At 41.7% G+C, this 25,899-nt stretch overlaps 1 protein-coding gene across 1 annotated transcript; it reads right to left on the bottom strand.

The window, feature by feature from the left end:
- Nucleotides 1-754: 754 nt before the first annotated feature.
- On the bottom strand, nucleotides 755-25,654 carry ddx11 (DEAD/H (Asp-Glu-Ala-Asp/His) box helicase 11). The gene is made up of 27 exons (XM_066724003.1): nucleotides 25,307-25,654; nucleotides 23,119-23,258; nucleotides 22,471-22,698; nucleotides 22,165-22,251; nucleotides 21,909-22,054; nucleotides 20,141-20,186; nucleotides 19,584-19,691; nucleotides 19,137-19,224; nucleotides 18,032-18,234; nucleotides 15,253-15,405; nucleotides 13,339-13,385; nucleotides 11,324-11,403; nucleotides 10,202-10,243; nucleotides 8,784-8,851; nucleotides 8,074-8,112; nucleotides 7,458-7,578; nucleotides 6,840-6,974; nucleotides 6,540-6,652; nucleotides 5,948-6,020; nucleotides 5,429-5,532; nucleotides 4,947-5,096; nucleotides 4,635-4,703; nucleotides 4,446-4,546; nucleotides 3,061-3,145; nucleotides 1,886-1,961; nucleotides 1,328-1,482; nucleotides 755-893 (listed from the first exon to the last, which is right to left on the bottom strand). Exons 2-27 carry the CDS (start codon nucleotides 23,245-23,247, stop codon nucleotides 858-860), a joined length of 2,682 nt encoding a protein of 893 aa, XP_066580100.1. The 5' UTR covers nucleotides 23,248-23,258; nucleotides 25,307-25,654; the 3' UTR covers nucleotides 755-857.
- Nucleotides 25,655-25,899: the final 245 nt, after the last annotated feature.

The raw sequence follows: 25,899 nt of genomic DNA, 5'->3' as shown, positions 1-25,899 counted from the left end.
TTGTTTGCACCTATAATGAAAGCACTGAACACACAAGCTTATAGATATAATATAACATTAATAACGAAGCCATCAATTCAGGGTCTTCTCTACTAAAGATCAAACCTCAAGATGAGGGGCTGCTGTAGCTGTAGTCAAGAGGCTGCCAGCGGAAACATGGATTCATGAACTTTCTACAATATCAGAATGGTAACACTTCAAAGGAGGGGTTTCTATATTGAGAACAGAAGCGTTACCATTATGAAAAATTAATCTGTTTCTCCCCTTGGGCAATCCGGGTCATAGTCACTCCAATTAGTGATGAAGCCTCTAAAATGTATTTTTGTATATGGTTATTTATTTGCAAAAGCTTCAGTCTTAATTTGGCACATTTTCTCTCCCAGTTGGCTCCTTAAAGGCTCGTATTGCTAATCTTCTGAATTTTAATATTTGAAATAAGATTTTAAACACATTAGTGTTTTCAAGACTACTTTAACACGCTCAAATACAAGATAGACAGTTACTGATTATGCTGCCAGCACATGGACCTTCCACAAATATCTATCATAACGCGGTCTCTGACAGCCCCTGAGTGTGTACATTAATAAAGAACAGCACTCTAAAGGGACAAACCCAAACCAGCGATGGTTCCTTTAAGCTGAGTCTCTCTCAATGATCCTCGTCACACAACAGACCTACTGGAAGACAACGAGGAATCCTTCTGAACTGTGGGGTGAACAATGATTAGGACTGCTTTAATGAAACGACACGTCCCCTGGCCAGATCAGAGTCCACTGCACTGAATTGTTTAACCTCTACTTTTGTCACCTGGGTAGGCTGGTGCCTGTGGCCGTTCGTTTCTGGCTTTCTGAGGGCTGTTACTCTCCATTCTTCCGCTTCTTCTCCATGAAGAACTGTAGGTCAATAAAGACGCCATTAGGATTTTGCAGACATGGCCAAGTGCTGCAGAACAAAATCAGCATGGCCGTCTGGAGGAAGGACAGGAGCCAACATGCCGAGATCCAACTGCTTTCAGGTACGTTTAGCACCTAATTGGCCCCTGTTGCTGGGAGCTGTACCTTTACAGCTAACACTTAATAAAATGGCACTGAATTGTAGAGCTTGTCCTTCCGAAACAAGCTATGGCAACTATGCCAGTGGATTGGAATCTGTGAATTCAATTGAAAACAGTCAGACACTTAAATTTAAAACTGGTGTTTGAACGTCAGCAGCTGTCAGTCTCTACTAAATATTGCTCACAGATTGTGCTTAATTAAATAAAGACTGTGGTAGTCATTTCCCATTTCCTCTACCTTTTTTGCGTTCTCAACCTCGGCCCCAACCTCACCTTCCGTATGCTGGCGAAAGCTGGTCCAAAGCTGGCCTGCACCTGGGCGCTGGTCTTGATCCAGTCGGGCAGCTTGGCCAGGGTGGCAGGGCGGGCGTAGCGGCAGTCCAGGAGAATGATACAGGCGTAGTCGCCGCGGTGACGGATAGCCCTTCCTGAGAGAGAGAAGGAGAGGAGAGAAGGAGAGTTGGGGCAGCTGAGCTTACCTAGGCCTCAGGATCTATCCAAGTTTGTTGGTTTTGTTTTTTCCTCTGAACTTGTGTATTTGCTTTCCCTCACTTCCCTCACAGTCAGAAAGCACACAGCAGCCGGGCTAATTCACACCCCTCTCTGAGGACAATGAACCTGGAAAGCACCCACAGTCTGGCGAAGCTCACGCTCTCTTCTGCAGCTGAAAACGGCAGCGATGAATAAAAATGCCGTCTCATCTCCTTCAAGGCGGATAACAATCTGCGAGACGCTCTTTCTTCCGCACCTTTCAAAAGCGTCTCAGTCTTGTTCGAGGCTGACGAGGAAGACTCATTCTTAGACATGCCGACAGGCACCGGTTGCTCTTACCGATCGACTGGTTCACAGCCTTCATGCAGAGGTTCTCAATCAGGGCCTTCCCGGGACTGCGGCCTCCCACCTGAGGCTGCGGGGAAATTCACGGCAGAATGTCAGGACGGTAACGCTGTGTGTGTGTATAAAAACACTGTTCCATTTCCTTTCTTTAAGTAGAATTTTCGAATGATTTTACGGCATTAAAAAAACCTTTCGTTTATCAAAAGGTGAGAACACGGTGTTAAATGGTTAAAATAAGAGACTACTTGCACAACAGAGAAGAAAAACAGCATCACGCAATCCACACGCCCTGATGAAGCCCAGACTACTTCAGCTGCCATAACCAAATTTCACAAGACAATGTATTGGCCACGCTGCACACTGGCAAACATCAGGGCAAAGGTAAGGACGGCAAACAGATAAAAGCTAAACGACGGGAGGGCGGGTCCATGTAACAGAGGGAGTAATGCTCTTATTTAAACGAGTCGGGTCTGTCCCGAGCCCACACTGCATGGCAACATGGCAGCTGCTCCGTGTGGCAGACCTCCATGCATCAATAATTCACCGTTGCTCAAACTTTTACAATGCAGAGAAGTTTTAAGTTTATAAACATTTATATATACGTCTTTGTGTGTTACAAAGGCAATGAACATGAACAAAAGCATGTGGAAATTCAGTTTAAGGCCTGTCAAAATAATTTCCTGGATTTCACACAATATAGGCCATTGTGCATGGTTTTCACTTGGGGATCTTGGTCTTCATTTTGATGTTTAAGTAACAATGCAGAGCCACTGATCTCAAATTATCAACACAATTTGATTTTGACAATCCATTTGTGAGGAGCATTAAAAGGTTTTATTTTGGCAGTATCGTACCACTCTCCCCTGGCAGAAACCACGTGTGTCAGCACAGAATATATATATATTTCCTAAAAGCAACACAGATTAGTTTCCATAGGTGTATGAGGGCTAATATTTGTAATTTCAGATTAGTTTGAAGGAGATCATGTTCTTAACCACATCTGTGAAAATAAACATTTTGAAGAAAATTAGGTCGATGCCTAAATCACATCTATTTGGATTGGATTTACAACATCTAGGAGAAGTCAAAATAAAAGTTACCGATATCTTTTCAGGTGATTTCTGTCAAGACAAGGAATTCAGGAGGGGTTTGTTCAGATTGCTGCTCACCATGTTTTTGTCCAAATAGGCCACCTTCTCTTGGAGCTCCGGAGACTTGATATTGGGATACGGCATCCCCACCATGACCACACACCTGCTCACAGAGGGGAGACGTCACGGGTTAGGGTTCAACACAGGCGACCTAAAGCTGGTGAGCGATGAGGTCATAACCAATGTGATACAAATGTACATAAATCAACAGGCCTGTTTAAAAGTTTTTCAATCCTGCCAGCAAGTAAGAGAAATACCATTCCTATTCTTGAAAACATGCAATGGAGACTATTTTCTACAGCCATACATAGCAGAAGTGTGGCGTAGAGGATTGTGGGTTCAATCAAAGGTGGGGGGCACTGCTGTTGCACCCTTGAGCAAGGTACTTTACCTAGATTGCTGCAGTAAATGCCCAGCTCTATAAATGGGTACAAATGTAAAAATAATGTGATATGTTGTAACAATTGTAAGTCACCCTGGATAAGGGTGTCTGCTAAGAAATCAGCTAATAATAAAGTTATTAAAAACTCGCATATGAAGATAAGAGCGTAACTGACACGACGGTGACTCCAGAGTGACTCCTGCTGCATTAATGTGTGGGGCGCGTGCGGTAAGCACTGACTTCACTGCTAATTCAGCGGAACGCTTAGTCTGTTGATCTGGAAAATTGTCTTTCACTGTGTAAACACTGACTGTGCAGAATTTCTGATCTCCTAATCCAGGTGGAGCAATTTCAAAGCGCTTCTTTAGCAATTCAGCCAGTCTGCTACTTTCGTAACCAGACGAGTCTTTTCTGAATCTACCCAGCTTTAAGCACTCCTCAAGAGAGAGAGAGAGGGGAAGTAACAGTCCTTTTCTCCCCTCAGCAAACACCAGAGATTCAGCCAGTGCTTCTTAGAAATACTTTAAAGATAAATCTCACTCCTTGAAGAAGAACTGTACTGTGAAAATGAGGAGTCATTTTTCTTGAGATAAAAGTAAACAGATTGGGTTCAAGTCATGTCACACAAGTTCAGCCTCAGTAATTTTCTTGTTAAAATTGCCTAGTGAAGCAATCAAAAAGATTTCAAATCAAAGTTATTAAGCATTAAATAATAGAATGTATAAATGTTTATAAGCCACTTGCACTTACAGTTCTGTTTGCCCAGTCAGAAAATGACATTTGTTATCCATTTTAACAGTCCCTGTTCATCCAGACATATTGGCCTATAGTGGTTATAGGACTGTATCTGGACAGTCAATGTGTATTATATTTGTAGCAAAACTCAAGCTCTTTACAGGTTTAATAATACAGACAGTAAATCTGATTAAAGCAGCCTTATAAATTGTGCCACATCAGTCAAATAGAACACCGTATTACTTTCATATAAAGTTAACAAATAAAAAGTAACGCTGAGACCGACCTGCCGAGATCATCAGAAAAATTGATCCCCTCGCTCATTTTACCACCAACCACAGAGAACAGGAGCGCGCCGGACAAGGGGCCCCCAGATTGTTTGCAGTTCTAGGGGTCAAAGCAAAGGTTAAAGGTCAAAGTGCAGTGATCCCTCTGCCACACACTTGTGCTCATACTGCGGATGAATAAAGCCCACCTGGATGCACCGGGAGTAGTCACTGAGCACTTGCTCTACCTGGCTGGCTTTCTTCGGTTCCTGGAAAATCTGACGCAGAAAAGGAAGAAAACATGCATCTGAAAACATCCGAATCATCTCATCTGGCAGCATTTGTTTAAATCAGCTGCTCAAGCCAACAATGCGAGAAAGTGATTCAGGCAAATGGAGAGGAAAACAAAACAGATTTTTGTTGGACATTAACAAACATGGAACGACCCTTCTACTGAATTACAAGCAATGTGAGCCAAGAGAAAACGAAAATGGCCACCCAGGGGCCGCGGGGTGCGGTACCTTCTTCTTGGCGGAGAGGCGCTGAAGCAGGCCACTGCTCTCCCAGTGCGTGTACACCCTGCGCTCGTACTCGTAGGAGGGGAAGAAGCACACCACCCCGCCTGGGACCACATTGCACAGGTTGGACAGGATCCGTCCCGTCTCATCCATCTGGGGCAGAAACACCAATTCAAGATTTGAACTTGATAGAGAAGTAGTTATTGAATCGGCCTTCCCAATGACCCCACATTGAACTCCACGGAAACTGTGTGGGATTATATGGAAGCAGAAGTTAGACGTTGAACGGCTTCTTCAGGAAGCTTTATCTTGCTAGGAGGTAGAACTTTTCATTCCTATTTGTTTGGAATATTGTCAAGTGCTCCGAGGTTTGTGTTGTAATGAACGGAAGACACTGAAACACGTGGCTCAGGCGTGTACAACTGCACACTTAAAACACACTCTTCCAAAGCCTTGAGGCCGGAGTACAGTGGCGAGACGCTCACCATTTGTGGCGTTTCTCGGTTCTGGAACGTGAACTCCAGTGCCTGCCCTGAAGGACCACTGCAGAAGATCAGGGGTAAGATGTTTTCAGGAGGAATCACATGACCTACAGTTTGGAGAGCATGAGAGCAAACAGTGAGTCGGCAGCAGTGAAGAGATGCGTGGTTTTGCACAATAAAGCTCAGTGCGTTTAGTACAGAGCCCTTCAGAACGCAGTAATACGACTTTAACTGTGAGGAACAGCACAGAGTTTCCCAGTTATCAGCTGCTTTTGTGCTCATTATGAAATCCCCCTCTACAGCATCTGAAACTCACGGAGCACAAACAGCGGAGATCGTGCCGTCTCTGATTGCTGCACTAATGTCATTATGGGGGCGGTTTATTTTTGCAGCCAGGGTTATACTGTATTGATGATTAAAGTGTAATTAAAATATGCAGAGAGAGAGAGAGAGAGAGGGAGAAAATGTGAGCAAACCCTACAAGAGCCACACTTCAGATTAAGCCTCTAATTCGGGACTCACCACAGCTGAACTCTGCAATGCGGTTCTGGCTCAACCCAGCAGACAGCAATAACTGGTCTTTAAAGTCGGCCACCTACAAAAAGAGACAATGGGATTCATTATCCTAGGCCTACATGTGTCAGTTAACATCATTCTCTATGGAAAATCAGAAGCCTGAGACCTAGATCAAATGCAAACTTTGACCTTCCCACAAGGAGCAGGTTTTGGTTTTTGGAGGAAAATAAAAAGGGTTCATGCTTTACCGAGCATAGGTTAAAAAAATCTGATTGTTCCTTAAAGAGGGGAGCAGGGTCTGTGAGAGCAGGACTCAATGATGTACTGCAAACAGGAAGTAAGATTACTTGAGGACCACAGATCAGAGGAAAGCTTTTCTTTATTCCATCTCTTATAAGAGCACAGCTTAGCTCAGCTTAGCTCAGAGAGGAGTGGGATAGAAATCTGAGGCGCTGAGAGACGAGGTGAAGGAAGGAGAGAGTGGAGGGATCAGGCCGAGTTCATTGGGAGATTCAGTCAGCTGATTGGTTGGACAGATCACTCCAGCGTTCTGTAAATACAAGCCCCGCTGCGAGACGGGAGTGAACGAGATGCTCACAGGTTGCATGGTGCCTCCCGCGATGATTACAGCCCTGCAGTCTCTCAGGACCTCAGCAAAATGGACAGCGGGGTTCAGCAAGAGGAACTTCACACTGCTGTGGGCCAGCACACCTGCACACAAACAGCACCCCTCCATTTAATGGACACACAGACCACACAAGTCATTTACAGAGGTTCCACAGCTTAGAAAATTTGCCAGTTTCCCTTACAGTTTCCACAAACAGAAGGAGCAGCTTTTTGGGATTTCATTTAAGAGTTAGACCAATTAGTAATTAGGATAAATGTCATGCAGACACACCTTGTTTTTGGATGACAACTCTCCCGTCTTTGTTGGCGTTGGTAAGCGCAAAGAGGAAACCTTCCACTTGCATCATGGGAGACGCCATCCTGGGCTGCCCGTCCTCTGGCGCCTGATTAGGGTCCAGACTGGGTTCTGCGACAAGACACATACACCACCATACCTTTTTTTTGATTGGCAACAGATCTGATATATGCTTACCAGATTGCCAATTTGTAGTTTGTTTACCATGAACAAGCCGGTGAACAGACCCGCCGCCGTCGTATCTTAGTAAATACTTTTGAAAGAAAAGCAAATTCCTGTGTTGCTGACCTACTTTTGCTTTAGTTGTGCTGGGTAGTTGGCTGGCCTAATTAAAGCGGTGTCAGAGCTTTTTCTGTGCTGACACCTTAAAAAAAAAAAAAAAAAAAAGCTTATAAAGAGCAGGGCCTAAAGAACACACAGCAAATCCCACAGCAAAAATCAACCTGTTCGGATCGAAGGAGCAGAATCCCAAAATCTTAAATCCAAGTGATGAAGGATGTCTGTGGCGTAGGAGCTTATGGAGGTTATTTTAATGCTCTCGGCATGCTGCCAGGGCCTGGTGCCACACTGAACCTCACACAAGACTGGACTGACCTCCTTGGCTCTGGCTCTTCTGCAGGGACTGTAGGAAGCGCCTCAGTCCCTCCGTCTTGTGGTTCTCCTTGTCAGACGGGTTAACCCCAGAGCCCTGGTACTTTTCCACAAAGCCAAACAACTGTGGCGAGAGGGCAAGTGCTTAAAACAAACTGGAGCAAACAGGGCCTTGAGACAAGATAACCAGGAAGGAAAGAGCAAACTCTACTACTATGCATTTCCTTATTGAATCTTCCTTAAATTAATCATTTTAATTTAAGCTTATTATTAATTCTACTTTTAAAATATTGCAGGCAATCACACACACACAAAAAAGAGATGCATCCAGTTCTTAGGCCTTAAGTCATAGGAAGATACTGTGTATTGAAAGCACTTTTTCCCCCAAACCCTGGCATGTTATTAGCGTGCATTTCCTCCTAACTGACATGTCAGTGATTCATGTTTTGAAGCCAGTACATCCTGTAGGCCATTACAGATATCATTTAACTAAGACAGTCATCTGGAAATTGACAATCCTGAAATGTGCTGGAATTCATTCTTGTGTCATTTTAGAAAATGTAATGAGAAAACAGCTAGCAGATTGAGCTACTGCTACATATTGTGCAGACATCCTCACCTTCCTGCTGATCAAACTTTTTTCATAATAACGCCGCACCTACAACAATAAAAAAATACAAATACAAAATAGTAATTAAGTTCTCTTAAATCTCCTGATTCCCATTTCATTACTGTTAATCTAGAACACCTCATTTTTCATCAATTGAAAACATTTCCATATTTTAAATTTTGCATAAATATGGTCTTGGAGAAAGGTAAACATCAGCAGCATTTTCTCTTCATTTACATTTGCTGAGACTATTCATTATTTTGTGTGATATCCCGAACAGTGTTATATATATATTGTGTGTGCGTCTGTGTGTCACAGCAGTCAGCTTTTCTCTTTCCTTTTACAATGTTTTTTTTTTCCTGAAGGTTAAAACTAAAACAAACTCTCTTTATTGCATCTGTGCTACTCTAAAGATGTTCAATAGTCTAATTAATATAAAAAAGTACAAACTATTCACTGTTGGAGCAGACCAATGATGCAGAGAGGAAATACCTACCAAATACACCTCACTGCTAGTCCTAAATCTTGAGCCAAGTGTTACTGTAGCTTTCAGTACACAACTTCAATATGTAACTGGACATGTAGGCCTATTTGATTACTTGCCTTGCATTTGAACTGTTGAAAATCAGCTATTGAGAATTGATTATAAACACTGATATGCAGCCACACATGCAAAACAAATGTTTCTATTTACATGGAGTAAAAGTAATATAAATTACCTTGAAGAGGTTAATATTATCAATTTGTGCATTAAACAGGAAGTTATTGATGGTCTGCAACTCTGTTCCTGTGTGGCAAAACAAAAATTGTATTATGATACAGCTTTTTAGAGGAACATTAATACACAATAATTCTTCATAGCAATTCCAATGGTAGGTCCTTGACCTCTGTGACGTTGGCATCCCATGTGTTCAGAATATGAATCACAATATATGCATTCGTTTGTGCTGCATTTGTGCTGGTTTGTGCCGGCTTGGTTCGCGAGATTGGCACAAACGAGAGACTATTTTGGCGCGATTTGGACAATGATGTGGTGCTGAGTGACTTCACAGCTCATAAAATATAATCTTTAATATCTCAGGAACCAAGCCGGCACAAACAATGATTTTTGCGGCACAAACCAGCACAAATGCAGCACAAACGAATGCATATATTGTGATTCATATTCTGAACACATGGGGTGCCAACTTCACAGAGGTAACTCACTGTGGGTAAAACAAAGTCCAGGTTGCATTTAATAAAGGCTTGTATTAAATATCAGGTAATTCCCCTGAGCACATGTAATCATTCCAGGCCTGACTATGGAAGATCCCCATTTTATTGTATGAGGAGGGTTTCTTACTTAAGCTCTGAGAAAGTAAATACAGACACAGACTAAAGTATTGGCACCCTTAGTGTGAGCCAATGTTATGCACTAACTGATTTAGATTAAGAAATAGGTTTATTCAACTAAATTAATTTTACTTTGCCTTATTTTCCTTATTGTGTTTACAAACAAAGGTGTCACAGACAGGAAAAATCTACTCAACAACATAAGTTCAACACTACATATTTTTTTCCTCACACAGCTTGAATTGCTACTACTAATTTATTAATGAGTACAGAAATGAAGCAGAAGCTGGAGATTTCTCTATATATAAAAAAATTGAAATCACTTACATTTTTGCCCCTCATTATGCAGCCCCAGAACTTACAAACGCAAACCCCACTTCAGCCTGAGGCAGTAAGATTGCAAAGCTTGCCACTTTCTTTAGCTCAGGACTTCCTGAACGAAATGAGAAGAGCTAGACTGCCAGGAAGGGCATGCAGATGGATCTTTATGGAGAGGGATCTTTACGTCCCGCACAGGGGGCATTAAAAATGTGGCACACAGAGGACACTCCTAATCAAACTGCAGTGCTGAGCCAAATAGAGGCCACAGCTGGGAGCTTGGAATCAGTCATTTGCTTGTCCTTGTTATTGTTTATTTCTTGTTGTTTGTATAAATCTTTTTTGGAACATTATGAGCAACCACCCACCTCAGAAAAACATAATTGCACACACAGAATAACCTACAATAAAATGAAAGTGAGCACACTTCTGTAATGCCCAAGAAACTGAGCAGATGCGGTGTTGAATTGTCTGCAAATGGCCTTACCTGGTTGTGTTGCCTGTGCATTTGGGTTTTGTCCTATTCTGCCTGAATAAAAACAAAAAGAGCAGGCAAAGGAGGTATGAAAGCAAGCCCAGATGAAGCAAACGCCTTAAGGCCAAATTCATATCTACATAGTTTCAGCTCTGCACTGTAAGGTGTAGAGTTAAAGCGTTTTGCAGGGTTATATACGTTAATCCTGCAAAACTGGATAACTATTGAATGCATTAACACAACTGTCATCCTGAAACCATTCCTTCAGACTTTCATTATACTGTTTAGCATAAAGCTGCCAATGGGAAGTAGATCAAATATCTCCAATGAGGAAACAAAGTCAGCGCTGGGACAAGGCTTAGTTTCTGTGCAGGCTATCAATAGCACAATATAACAAATACAAAATGTAATAGATAATGTATGATGCATTTTCAGCTTTGATTAAGAAACCAAAATTCATTGTGACATGGACTGGAATAAAGTTATGGAAAAAGCTAAATGAACAGCAGAAGCGCACACTTGCACATCTACGTTTCCTACAACTACATAGCTACATCAAATTCAGATGAGTCGAACACTTTAATGTCAAAATGGCTCAATCCAATAGTCAGCTTTCAAAATGTATAGGGATGAAAGATTTAGAACAAAACTATATCAAGCCTGGTGAGCAGAAAGCCATCTGTCACCCTAACTTTCATCCATTTCATCTCACACCGGCTCTGTTCTGGTTCTCCACTTCTTTTTATGCAGCATCCAGCACTACACACTTTGTACACAAATCTAGCGTAACAAATCTGTTGTATTGTCATTATTATCCATAATTTTGTGAGTTCTTGAAAAACAATCCCAATCTGCTTCATACAAATGCTAATTTTGTTAATGCGACGGCACACTGATTTGATCCAGGGTGGATGCATCGCTCGAGAGCAGTATCGGGAGGAAACAGAAAGCATTGATCACCGTTACAAGTTGTGGGAAGATTTCCATCCATTTATAGCAACAACATAAATTTCTGTCTGCCTGGGGAATTACGGCTCTTTACAGTTTAAGGCACAGCACGGAGCCTGGGCCACTTCGCCCAGCCCCACAGGGCACAAACAGGCACAAGCCTGCCTGCTGCCAAGAGCTGCTTACCGCCCAGAATTCGGACCAGGCTCTCCACCACAAACAGGATCTGCTTGATGTACATCAGGTTTTTGGCCTTCAGGCGGTTTCTGGAATAAAAGGCGTTTTAGTTAACCACAGTTATTGTCCTGATCATAATCCTCGTTTTAAAGAATACAAAGACATAATGAATGCATATAAAGACCCACATGGTGTGCACAGGTTTAGGCACAAGTATACAATAGAGAAGCATTCAGACTTTGGAGCCTGGCTAACATGGGAGATCAGTGCTGTACCTGCTCCAGCGATCTTTCCATACCGATTACAGGGTTACACTGCCACCCTGTGCTGACAAATGGATAGTGACATCTGGTTGGCAGTATGAGCCGATATGATGCAGACAACGGTGCATTATTACAGGAGTTGCCCTTGGCAGTTACATTATGAGTGCCTGCAAGAAACTGTTTAGCACATCAAAGATGCTGCTACTTACCCATAGCGATGTTTCAATGGACGTCATTAGTAATTAATTGATTTTTTTATGTATTATTTAAATCCTTGCTGCATGAAGAAACAGCTTTATGTTTAAATCGTACACACGCATAGCCTCGCAAAAAATGACCTCCCTGCAAAGTTTCCACGTTTTGTTCTCAATCATGAAACTTTCAAATAAGACTTTACATTTAGAAGCTACACTGAAACAAACAAGAAATGCTGATAGAAGTTTGAAGGTTTTCAATTGCATAAGTATTCAACCTCTTTGCTACAGCGACCCTAAATCAGATCAGGTGCAAAAAATGAGTTTGAAACGTTACGAAATGTATTCCTAACTAAATCATAACCAAAGTGGTTTAATTTGACCTTGGAATAAATTATTCTGTTTCTGTAAGTTTCCTCAGCTAAACATTGAATTTGAAGCCTCAACTCACAGAGTGATACGACAAACCAACCATGAAGACCAAGTCAGGGAACAGTTGGTAGACAAGCACAGATCGGGAGAAGGTTAGTTACAAAAGCCTCTGAATACGGTGGAGACCATCACTAAGAAGTGGAATATGCTTCATACCACCCGATCACAGTCTAAATATTTATTATTTGTATTTCTTAGCAGACTATCTAGGTTAGGGATGTCACTGTGAAGCCAGCAGATTGAAAGGTTGTGTGTCCGAAACGGGAGTCAGTGTTCATACATCAACGATATCTGACTCCCTACACAAAGTTGGCTTGTGTGGTTGAGTGGGGAAAAAAGCAACCATTACTGAAAAAGACCCATCTTAAATCTCATATGAGGTTCAGGACAAAGCATGTAAAAGATACTGCAGACGTGATCAAATGCAACAAAAATGTAACCTTTTGGTCTAAATTCTAAGCATTACATCTGGCCAAAATCCAACACAGCACATCAACCTGTCAACACCATCCCAACTGTCAAGCAAGGTGGCAGCAGCATGTTTCTCACAGCAAGACTTGACTACTACAGTCCATCAACAATCCCCAACCAACTTGTCAGAACTGGAGCAATTTTGTAAGGAAAAATGGGCCACAATTACACCATCCCACTGTGCAAACCTGGTACAAACCTATCCAGAGACACGCAGCACTAATTGCTGCCAAAAGTGCTTCCACAAAGTAGTGACTTAGGGGGCAGAATACAATCAGTACACTTCAAATTATATATTTTCTTTGCAGGTTTTGGTGACAATCTCTTTAACATATAACAGTATTACATTTTGAGTTTTGAATAAATAAAAAGACAGGTAGAGGGTAAATAGTTTTGCATGGCACTGTACATACTTCATACTAACTTACATGAACTCTAAATATACCTTCCAAATCACTGTCCTTTTCATGAAATAACCAATATGTTACTTAGATGAGGCAGTAAGTTGAGAAAAGACACCATTTAAACTCGAACAAAAAAAGGACATGAAAGGATACAGAATCAACTAGAACTGGAAATAAATCTGCAACATCGTCTCGCTGTGAAACGACATTACACAGTGAAGGAAGACAACAGTTTATAAAGCGACGTAAAACATGCTTACCGGTAGCGTTCCATGTACTGAGTGAGTTGAGAGTGAGAGCAACAGAGCTGAGAAAGAAAAGAGAAAGCACTTCATCATCCAAACTGGAACTGAAGAGGTTGGACAAATTATTCTCCTACTTCAATAATGCCCAATTGCTTCCCTTCACTTCATTTGAAAGGAGAGTGAAAAGCATCCCTTGAGCAAATTAAATTGTTGTATCTTGGCATGATTTTGCAATGGCATGCTTATGGAAGGTACCCCTCAATCACTTGCTAAATACCCTCCATCTGTCACATCCTTGTGGGTTGAAAGGTATTCTGGTCAAATAACCTCTACACAGTTAAACAGAACACCTGCTGTACTGATCAGAGTTAAAGTCTTTATATAATGTGACCAAGTTACTGTTGACCCTCCATACAGCAGGCAGTGAAGGTTGGGGAGAATTCAAGATTGTATTTTTATTCAGGGATCCTTTGCAAAAAAAACAAAAACAGGGTTGTAAATAAGGGCTTATCCTTTACATTCATAAAACAAAAAGACAATTAAATAAAAATCTCAAGCTAGTACAGATTTTGACTTAACTGGCTCTCTCCCACTAAACACAGGAAGATCAAAAAACACAGAAAAATAATGCACTATTCAGTAAGAGCCCTTATTCTCAGTCTTTGCCTGTGCTTTAGACTCCAGAAGAGACTCCCCTCCATACCCCTCTACAGTTAGTCAACTCTCTTTTAAACAAAGCATTGGTCATTAAGTCCAGGTGGCCTTAATTGGTTAAATGGCCTCACCCCAACAAGGCAATTAACAGATCTTAGCCATTCAACCCACACAATTAGCAAGGGCCTGATTGTTGATTACCAGAACCTGTGCCACCAATTAAGTGAGCAGCGAGAGGGCATTGCAGCCTGGCCCTCCTCCCTGGAGCCTCCTGAACTCTCTCAGGCCCTTTCTGCGTGTTCCCAGCTGGCTCACAACATGTATTATTCAAGGAAGACATAAAACCAGTTGGATGGGGGCTTTCCAGATTGGAGACCTCTGAGGCTGTGTCATATACAGATGGGTGACAAACTAAAGGGAAAACCAACAGAATGCGTCTCAGTAAGGTGTTGGGCACCACGAGGAGCCAGAACAGCTTCAATGCTCTTGGCACAGATTCTGCGAGTCTCTGAACTCTACTGTAGGGATGAACACCATTCTTCCAAAAGATATTCCCTCATTTGGGGTTTTGATGATGGTGGTGGAGAGCGCTGTCTAACACGTCGGTCCAGAATCTCCCATAGGTGTTCAATTAGGTTGAGATCTGGTGATGGCGAAGGTCATAGCATATGATTCACATCATTTTCATACTCATCAGACCATTCAGTGAGCCGTCATGCCCTGTGGATGGGGCATTGTCATCCTGGAAGAGACCACTCCCATCAGGATAGAAATGTGTCACCATAGGATAAAGGTGATCACAGAATAACTTTGTCATGATTTGCAGTGACCCTTCCCTCTAAAGGGACAAGTGGACCCAAACCATGCCAGGAAAATGCCCCCCACAGCATAACAGAGCCTCTGGACCCCCTCACTGTAGGGGTCAAGCAGTCAGGCCTGTACCGTTCTCTTGGTGTCGCCACACATGCACTCGCCCACTTGTCCAGAACACGAGCCAGTTGAGCGTCTGTGTGACTGAAGCTCCTGCCATTTACTTAGATCCTTTCCTCTTGCCAACTTGATCCAAAAATCAAGCTCACCTGGGCCTGCTCAGCATTTGTATACATGCCACAGAATATAATAGGATGTTAATTGCTTAATTGTATCATGCAGTACACCTGTTTGGAGGCATCTGCATTCCTTATGTTCCTCCACTCATTTATTCATTTTTTCCTTAGATTTGTCACCTGTCTGTATCTATGGCAGGGCTGCAAGTTCCAGCCGTATTGGCGTTACCTGAGCGCCTGTGACCTCACAGCTGTAGATGCAGGCGATGGTGTCGATGAGGTTGTGGGCCTCGTCAATGATCACGACCTGGTCCTTCAGCCTGATCCCAGACGCACGGCGTGTCGACTCGTGTAGCAGCGTCTGATAGGGCAGCACCACCAGCTGGGGAGAAGGGTGGACACAGGGCTGCATGTTATGGGAATTATGGGCCTAAGATAATGTTCAGAAAATTGAAGAGGTGATGAAGAAGTGGATGCGGAATTTATTGGAAGCAATGTAGTTTTTTAGTTTAGTTGTTTAAGTCTCTAATTACATTACAAGAACCATCTATAGCTGTCAACTCTTTCTTTAACAACGGCTACTTTACAGCATCAGTTGTACATTAATGAGCCCCACAGACTGAACTGTCAATTTGTTACTGGGAAAAGTCCAGACAAATGTTCCACTACATATAGAGATTTAAATGTCAGATGCCAGCTCACCCTATCCTTGCACATGGCACGAGGTGTTATATATTACCAGAAGAAAATGTGCCAGTAAATCTGTATGAAGTGCTTTTTTGTGAGAGTGATTTAAGCGCTGTAACTAATTTGTGCCATCTTCACATACCACCAAAATGAAAATATGAGTTTGGCAACAATCCACCTCTTAACAAGGAGTAAAGTGGCTCCATTGCTCTGGGAAGAGAAGTAAGACACAAATGAAAGGATCCTTAAAATAATTGGTTCCACATTATTTTGGGACTTAACGCAGATATGCCATTTTAAAATCACAGTACATTCTGATTTTCAGAAACATGTAAACAAAGACTGGCTAAAAGGGCTTCTTTCTTAATTTTTTCCCCGCAGACCTCAACTAATAGAAATGTCCATATAATTCTAACCCTCAAAGCCTTCGGATGCTGTGTGTTAGATAATGGATATGCTGATGTTCAGTTATTTAGTTCTCATTTTTTCAGCATTTTACAGACTTTTCCCCAATTTAAGCGTTACTTCTGTCTCAATCGAAGCCTTATTCGTGATTTTGAAAGAAGAGAGATTCCAAAGCAAAGGGGAATAATGATTCAAAGCCTCTTCCTGTCAGAGGCCGGTCTGGCACAGTGCTTAATTGTCGCCTAGCCTGCAGGCCCAGACAGCAAGGACACTCGCTCCACACCGGGGAACACTGCGTTCTCCTCGTCTGGCTCAGAAGCTCCGCCCACAGCTTGTCGGGTCAGAGGTCAAAGCCACTGTTCTTACCGTCTCACAGGAATTATAATGACTGCCCTTGATGGAGAAAAATAATAAATACTACACTTGTTTATTGTGCAGCCCATGACTATTTTTTTTGGCTTCCACTGCTTGGCTGGAGCCACATTTCATTGACTTGCAACGTAACAGTCTAATCCTGCTGTGATCGCCATCTAATCGCGTCCATGTTGTTTTTAGTTCTGTTAATTGTTTTTCATATTATTGCGCTGTTGGGAAGTTTTGGAACTTTATCATGTTGTTTCAGTGCAGACAGAAGAATAAATTGGATATAAATAAAACCATTAAGAATCCATTACATAAATCAAGAGAATGAATTGACTTGAATGTGTTCAGAGAACTTAATATTAGGCAAAAATTAGGGGACTTCAGAAAGTGGCATACAGACTGGTAAATTACACAATTGCGAGGTCGGTTCGAGTGTAGTGGGATTTCAAACTGAAACCGAAGAATCTTTGTTGGCCAAAGCTCTAACACAGAGGAGAATACATCTGACAATCATACAATTGATTAAGTAACTTTTTCATTGATTTAAATGTATATAAGTTCTGGGCCGATTTCCTTCCAAATGTCTGCATCCACGCAGTAGCCTATAACTAGGGGCGATTCTCTATACTAGAAAAGTATAAAAACCTGTCAGGATATTAAAATATATATAAAAACGAAATACTATTTGTTCAATAATCACTGTTTTTCTTTCTTTCCTTCTTTCTATGACAACATGCATTTTGTTTGCCGTTAGACTTTATGGGAAAAAGACTGATATTGTGTCTTCAGGGTTGCTTCACATGCTGTGTTTATTAAACATTAGTCAACCAGTGCCGACACTGAAAACCTGTGTGTTTATCACTAATCTTTGGAGGCAGATTCCTTTTAGAGAAGGGTCTTGATGATTTGGTCACGGCGATGACAGTTTTATGGCCACCACACAAGAACGAACAGTCTATAATGGCAAATTCTGTGCCCATCCCCATCCGTCACATAAATTAATGTAAATAAGTAGTGCACAACTACAAACTAAATACAAAATGGTGTCAATCTCTGAAGATGTGCATGTATCCAAGGATCACCATTTTGGTATGGCATTTACTTCTACAAACCAAGAACATTCTCTTTATTTATAATCACAGACAATTACATACAATTTATTTTCATTCGCACAAATGTTGTTGCTGTTCTTATTACTAGCTGACAAACAAAGAACTTCACTGTAAATATTAGAGGCATTTACTTTTCTTATAGATGGAGAGACGGATAAAATAGGATGAGTGCATGTAAGACAGATGATACAACCCTTCACTAAATTCTACATCAAAACAGATATGGAGCTTGAATTCGGGTTGTGTTAATTTGGTGCACTAGCGTAATTCCACAACAGTGAGGTGAGGTCTGATACAAGAATAATTTCACAGGGCTTGAATAGAGACAAGGCCCGGCTTTGTATCTCACTTTGCCCTGGGGAATAACGGTCTTCTGGGCCAGAGTTACTTTCCGTTACCCTCTGCCATCAAGCAGGGAAGCTCTGTGGAGCTACAGCTCACCTGGGCAGCAGGGATGGCCAGTCGGCCTCCATAGTAAGGACAGGCCTTGGCCTTCTTCCCCAGGGTCACCAGCTGCTCGATGTCCCGCACCTTGACCAGCGCCTCGTCGCGCAGTGCCTGCAGCCCATCATGGCCTGAGAACGGGCACACCGGCTTGGCTGCGCCCCGCTTCCTCTTGGGCTCCTCGTCCTTCTCTTTCTTCTCTGCAATGCAACAGAACAGACTCTCCGGTTCCATCAAGGAAGAAACGAATAACAAACAAATGTTCTAAAGCAAGCATTTTTTCTTGTCCAATGCCTGGAATATTAATATCTTTCCGTGCCAGAACGGAGAAGTGACTCCCTCTTTCTAAATAAAGCGCACACCCTGCTGAACAACGCTGTCTCAGCAGTCGTGTGTCTTCCGTTAACTGGGAAAGCTGGTCACCTGGGGAGGAGGCGCCTGAGAAATCATCCTAGGGTCCTTGCATTTTAAACTCCTTTAAAAATGTATCTGTACTGCAGGCATTAGAAAGATGAAACAGTTTTGTGCTCTACTCAAGACAGTCTGGACATTACTTAGTTAGTTTGGGCCTTTTCTGCATAGCAAGTGCTAAACAAACACAAAAGAAGGAACTCAGGCTGAGTCTTTCTTCTGACACAAAACAAAATGCAATTATATGATCAAATCTAGATGCAAACACCACATTATCACAAATGTTCTTCAGATACAATTCATACAGGATTATTTCAACCTGGACCATGGTAATCTGGTCAACTGTTTGTACCATTTCTTGAACAGTTATTTTAAAAAGGATTGGGAAATGGAATCAGAATTGAACATCCAACATGTCCAGGTCCTCTTATGCTATATTTTTATAACAAATTCCTATTATTCCAAGACTCATTGAAAAGTACTTTGAGATAATGATCATATTACAACACAATCCTTGGATAAATAGTAATATTATTACTGTTGTGTGTGTATACTTTACCTTTCTCAGATTTCTTCTGGATGGAATATAGAAATAAATGCTGCGATTATTGTTCAAGGCGTGACGAGTTACCTTCTGTGAGGTGGTACATAACACCTGTCTGTTTGAACCGTTTTAATCCCTCTGGCTCACCGTGTTTGTTTTTCTGCATCTCCATACAGCGGTCATTGATGAGCTGAACACTACCCAGCCTGTGAACGTCTTCATTGATGCACAGATTCTAGAGCGGAGAGAGAAATATACATTTATATCGCCTGTTACTCTGGGACACGCTGACATGGAGCCTAACCAAACGGACACGGGGCGCAAACCAGGGTTCGCCAGTTTGTGTTTTTATTTGTGTCATTTCAATATTTGGATTAACTGGGAACACGGTTGTCATGCTTCAAATGCATTCTGAAGAGCATTAAGTAAATCATTCATTACATTTTTTCAAACATTAACACGTCAGAAATTACTTCAACCACAGAGGAAAACATAAGAGGCTATTGGGAACTGGAGATTCAGGGGTCTTTACCAAAATCATCACATTACACAGTACCAGTCTCTTGCTCTTTGGAGGGCGTTTGACGGGGTTACCTGCCGAGAGCCGAGCGACACCAGTCGAATATCACTGGCGAACGGGCTCTTTTGCACTTCATGTACAAACTGGGCCAGCTGGGAGTGAGTGCGGCTGCAGTAATATATCTGGAGACAAGGAACAAATACAGAGATAAACAAATGTATACACAACCTGACCATCAAAGTGGTTTGTTTATCTTTACACATCTGCAAAGCATGTGTGGTAGTATTACCAGTAGGTGATTATTTGAGGCTCCTTTTAAGTCATAAGTCAATTTACAAGAACGTCTTCCAAAATATATTGATGTGAAGCTGAAGAATTGAAAGCCAAAGCAGTTGTATTTCTGTCTGATTTTTTAAAGGCTATGCTACAAAGCTATTACACCCTTTGCACTTTAAAGGTAGTTCATGACAAAAGACACCTTATAAGGGAGGGAGTGAGGCTTAAACGGATGTAATAACATTTTGGGAAATATAATGCTATATCAGAACCTTGGACAGACTGACATCCAAAGCATTCGTTAGTAAACCATAACCAGAGAACAGGAGAGAATCTGAAAAAGGTCTTCACCAACCTTGGTCACGTGGTCTTCTTCTAAATCTTCATCTTCATCATGACAGCTGTAAAGCAGATGAAGACTTTGAGAAAAGACAAAGCTACAAATTTATCAGGAAATAACTGGTTTCTTTTCTCATTTTCTCACAGCTTTTGTAGCCGATGCAGTTCGGAGCTCCCCGTCTGGGATTCGAACCGGACACCACTGGCGCCCCTCCGAGTGCTACGCACCGCAGCGGCTCCAGCGCAGTACAGCGTTAAGCCCTCTACGCTAAAAGGCTGGGCCTCCTACCACGGGAGACTTAACACTGTACTACTTTTACTGGGGGGTTAAGTCACTTTGTAACAAGCTCATTATGGCACGAATGAGCCCCGTTACACTTTGACAGTCTGGTTTATTAAGCTAATTCCAGCAGTTCCAGGTATCTGCTTTGTGCTTTGGCTCATTTCTGGAACTCCGAACTGGATAACACCTCACAAAGTGAACACATGCTGCCTTGTAATATCCTTGATTGTTATATCCCATCAAATATCATGCTGTCTTTATACTCATTTAAAAACATGAACTAGAGCAAAAATATTAACACTTAAATGAAAACCGCTGTAGCTCCTTATCAATTGAACATCGAGTAGGACAGAACAGCCTGTGACTATTTATTGTTTTTAAATGTGTTTCACTGTTTCCCATGTTCCTGTGGATTTCTTATAAGATATAGTATCCTGGCCACTTGAAAAGTGTGGAAGAAACAACACTGAATGAATTTCATAACAAAATTCTCAAGGAGGCTTATCTTTAAGCCTCTCAGCGGTTGAGCAAGGTTTGTTCGGCTTTGTCAGTGCTTAGATATACAGAGATTATGGCTCTGAAACAGACTTAGGCCCAATGTGAATGCATGTGGGACTGTTTTAGACCAGCTGCTTTCACCTGATGAACTTTGATGTGAAAAAGAAATATATAAATTCCATGTACCCTGAGAATACAATGATATAATAGTATGACAACCACACATCTGCCATCTTCTTATCCCTTGTATACATCAAGAGAGCAGTCAGGAATTAACTATTTATTAGTAGTCTACAATATCCAGGTTGCAAATATGTGATACAGCTGAGTCCTCTCTCAAGTCTTGGGGGCATCTAGGGTACAAGCATCTACAATCACTACACAATGTATTAGGGAATTGGAATTATGTAGGCAGGCAAATAGAAGAGAAAGTCCACATGTAATTGAAAAGTGCTTTCCCTGCATGCTCACCTTCAATTTCGCCTTTATATTTTATGTTAAGATCTGCTTTCATAAAAGGTCAACCTTCTAAGGGTGACATCCTATTCTGTCTTTCGGTTTACATTGGCATTGGTCCCAATCCCCTTTAATTACATTAATTATAATTATGGTCTTACATAATGGGGGTGTCCAAATATGGAGGGGATAAAGGGAAATTTCAAGTTCTACATAATCGACTGACAAATAAAGGAGAAAAGGGAAAGACACCAAAACAGACACTTTCCTACTGATAAAAATATACTTATATGGCTACTATAATTAGGTGCTATATTGAGTTTATACATCTATTTAGCACTACCATATTGTGATCAGGACACTAAAATTAGTTGTGAACACCACTGACCACTTTTAAATCCTAAATATCCACCAGTAATTAATTCAGTTTGCAATACAGTTTGCAAATAAAACGATGTTGAATTAAAAGTAAACATGCATCCTATGGCCTTTTAAGACCGACACAGTTTAGGGTCTCACCATGTCATAATCTGGCCCTGCCACCCACCTGATCTTGGGTTTGGCCTCATCGTCGCTCTCGTACTCTGCCACTATGAGCTCCTCCTCCCCCTCGTCCAGGGTCCCGCTGCCCTCCGAGGATAATGCCTCCTTACTGAGCTGCAGCAGACGCACCGCCTCCTCATCCTCACTGCTCTGATTAAACAACCAAAACACAGAGAGAGCACTTGCATCACAGTGGCTCACAGCTGTGTATACATTGTGTGCATCTGCAGTGCAATTCACAGTTCCAGTGAGTTCGATACCTTGCGTTTCAGTGTGTATTTGAGCTGGGCGTTGTTTCGTATCAACTCCAAACGCTCCTCCCTTCTCTTCCGCCTCAACTCCTCGTCCTGGACACAGAAAAGAAAGGCAAAAAATCTGCTCTTTTAAAATCTTTTGGAGGAATAAACACAAAACACTAACATATGGTACAATGCCCTAGAAGTCTGTTGGTCATAACATTAATGGACACATATATAAATTCACGGACATGCTTAGTCTAGTTGCGTTTTCCTCCCAATTCCAAGACTTCCTATTCAATAAGGTCCGTGCAGTTTTTCCTCTCATACCTTCAACTTGTTAACCAGGTCTCTCTCAGCCTTCTTCTGCACAAAGTCTGTGATCCAGTCTGGCTCAGCAGAGGAGTCTGAGTTCCCCTGACTTGGGGGGCCACCCTTTTGGTTCTGCTCAGTGCTAGAGGCTTCGGCTTCCAGCAGACGAGCCGCTTCCTGCCTCTTCTTCTCCTCGAAGTCCCTCAGCCAGGTAAGGGCGCCACAGATCAGACTGAGAGACTTACCCTGGAACACAACAAGGCAGCCTAAGACTCCCATTGGCCTCGCTTTGGAAAAATACAGACAGAGTCGTTCCCACAGTATAACACTGTCTCTCAAAGAACGTATAGTAGATTATGGGGATTGGCCATAGGTGCATCCCTTTCCAGTCCCATGTCAAAATATCCTGACAAACAACTTATGAGAGAAGTAGGCATAATCATTGGTATTTTACATTTCCACATCTCCCATAACTAGGAGAATAATAATTTTAAAACCTTCTATAACAGATTTAACATGATATTGGGACAGCCCGAGTGTATTTGTATTCCTTATTTAACTCTAATCATGCACAGTCTTTATGATTCAGAATTACTGATCTGTCTGAGATCCAACACTTATTTGTGAACTGCCAATAACAAGTGTATTACAAGAAGATACACTCACTGTTCCCGTAGGGCTCTCAAAAATCCCAACCTTTCCTTCATCCAGGGCACTGTAAAGGGCCTCCATGAACTGCTCTTGGATGGAGTATGGTTGGTATGGAAATGGGAAACGAGACGTGCCCTCAGCCATCTTGAAATGCACTGTTTGAACAAAGATGCATAGTAAATACATGGTTTTTGTATTTAAATTGTTTATATATGTATGTGTGAGTGTAATAAATACATAAAATCCACGCTGGTTTCACAGACCTTGATTAGCACTTGTTTTGAATTACCCTATGTTATATAGTCCAACAATAGTGTATGGGGGGCCAAACAGGCCATAATACATCGGTTTGTGTGCGTACTATATCGGTTTGTGTGTGCACCAGATCGGTTTGCGTGTACACTATATTGGTTTGCGTGTGTACCATATCGGTTGTTAAGTCATTGAGAAATGTGTTGCTTGAGGACGAAGCTCGCACTGCTGCTTCCGCCTTGATTTCCCTTCATGCTTGGCCTGCCCCGCCCACTTGAGTCACATCAACAACCAATATAGTACACACAAACCGATATAGTATGCATGTGAAGTTGTGAACCAATATAGTATTATAGTAGTATAGTAATTTCACCTGGCAGATGAAATTCAATGTGGACAAGTGCAAGGTATTACATGCAGGTAACACAAATGTCCACTATAATTACACTATGGGAGGAATAAAACCAGATGAAGTATCACATGAGAAAGACTTAGGAGTCTATGTGGACTCCTCACTTTCTCCATCCAAACAGTGTGGGGAAGCATTAAAAAAGGCAAACACAATGCTAGGTATATATTGTTAAAATATAGTCAAAAGTGTAGAATTGAGAACAAGGGCAGTAATGTTCAGACTGTACAATGCACTAGTTAGAGCTCATCTGGATACTGTGGACAGCTCTGGGCTCCACACTTCAAGAAAGATATCGCTGCTCTAGAGGCAGTTCAGAGGAGAGCAACCAGACTTATTCCAGGTCTGAAGGGAATGTCCTACTGAGAGACTGAGGAACTGAACCTTTTCACCCTGGAACAGAGGAGACTACGTGGGGACTTGATCCAAGTCTTCAAAATCATGAAGGGCATCGACCACATCAAACCAGAGGAGCTTTTCCAGATCAGCAGGGACACACGCACCCGGGACACAAATGGAAATTGGGCTTCAAGACAGAAAACAGGAGACACTTCTTCACACAGAGAGGCGTCACAATCTGAACAAACTCCCCAGCGATGTGGCTGAAGAGACCATTTGGGAACATTCAAAAACAGACTGGATAGGATCCTTGATCACTTAGTTATTAATGGACACCAAACGAGCACGATGGGTCGAATGGCCTCCTCTCGATTGTCAACTTTTGTATGTTCTTATGTTCTTATGTATGCACGCAATCCAATGTATTAGGGCCTGTTTGCCCCCCATAATAGTGCTTTATCAGGGTCTGTGAAAGTAGCCCATATGATACACGTGTAATTTGTGGTAAAATCCCATACCGTGGTGTCTTTATGTTAAGCTTTCTTTTGAGGAATAATACATAAAATCATATGTTAATCAAAAGACAAAAAAAAATCTTAAGTTTTATTTTGTATCCTTACCCTGAGGTTTAATAAAGGTGCCTTACAGTATTGGTACAAGATCAACCAATCACCGTTTGGTGAAGTCGAGCTCACCCAATCAGCAGTCGCTTTAGGTATCCAAAACATAAAGGTTAAGCATGCGTAATAAAATAATTGTTTTACACAGCTATATAGAAGCCCTTAAATCTCCTTTTGAAATTAATACCCTACACTGTGTACACTACAGAATCAATATAGGACAGTATTACATTTCTAAATATAAACGCAAAATATACTTTTAATTAGATAGTGGTGCGTTCAGCAATTACTCAGGGTGGTTCTTAAAAAAAACACGGGGTTGTTAAATCAAAATCAAAATGCACATTTGTTAAATTCGTTAGGCATAAATAGGTCAATCTTTAAATAAACGACTACTATTATTAATATGATTCATGATTACTTTTATTTATGTGAGCGGGCGCAGCTGGTGCTGTCAATACGCGGGCAGAGCACACCAGCACCTCCGCCACAGGCGTCCGACCAAAATAAACACGGAGTTGCCACAGTTTTCATTTAGGACTTTATGAGTGTAACGTCTAATTGAACAAGACGGAATAATCACCCCGTGTCCTGCTGTGCTGCGGCCGGATGGTGCCGAGTTACTCTGCCGGGGGTTTGATCATCCCTCTTGTATTTTTCATGTTTTTTTTTTTCCAAAGACCGCGCAAGTTACGGGGTCCACAGTCACCCAATCGACGCTTCCCAGAATGCCATCTTTATAACCGGGTTACTAAAAGTATTAGAAAGAAAAGTAATGTATACAACACGTGTGCACGTCACAACATAACGACATACTCCAAATCATAAATAACGTTCTGTCTGGTCTTCAATGTATATAAATTGTGTTTCTTTTTCATTCATTAAATCAACTACTTTTCTTTGCTGGGTCAATTGTTTACCAATAGGGGTATATCTACAAATTCTTACATACAACGCCAATGTAAACCACTGTAGCCCTGTTGTTTTACAGGTTTTTCCAGGTACTTGGAGATCAGTTATAAAATGCTGTTAATAATTCAGTTCTGGAAAAAAAAAAAAAAAAAACCACATTCGAGAAGTTTCCGTGACATTCGAAGCTATTGGGGAGGCATGAAAACTACTCGAATCTGTGTATCAGTATTTTGATCAATACGTTCTTATAAGGGTATTGGATTT

This window comes from Amia ocellicauda, chromosome 15, assembly GCF_036373705.1.
Source record: "Amia ocellicauda isolate fAmiCal2 chromosome 15, fAmiCal2.hap1, whole genome shotgun sequence".
Taxonomy (NCBI): domain Eukaryota; kingdom Metazoa; phylum Chordata; class Actinopteri; order Amiiformes; family Amiidae; genus Amia; species Amia ocellicauda.
Note: the sequence above shows the minus strand (reverse complement) of the source record. Positions and strands in the feature narration are given on the sequence as shown.

Excerpts from the sequence above, each read along its gene's own strand:
- ddx11 (XM_066724003.1), bottom strand. The coding sequence starts at position 23,247 with ATGGCTGAGGGCACGTCTCGTTTCCCATTTCCATACCAACCATACTCC. Across the intron at positions 7,579-8,073 it reads AAAGTTTGATCAGCAGGAAG|TTGTTTGGCTTTGTGGAAAA; the intron begins GTGAGGATGTCT and ends CTCTCGCCACAG. Across the intron at positions 5,097-5,428 it reads ACCGAGAAACGCCACAAATG|ATGGATGAGACGGGACGGAT; the intron begins GTGAGCGTCTCG and ends TTTCTGCCCCAG.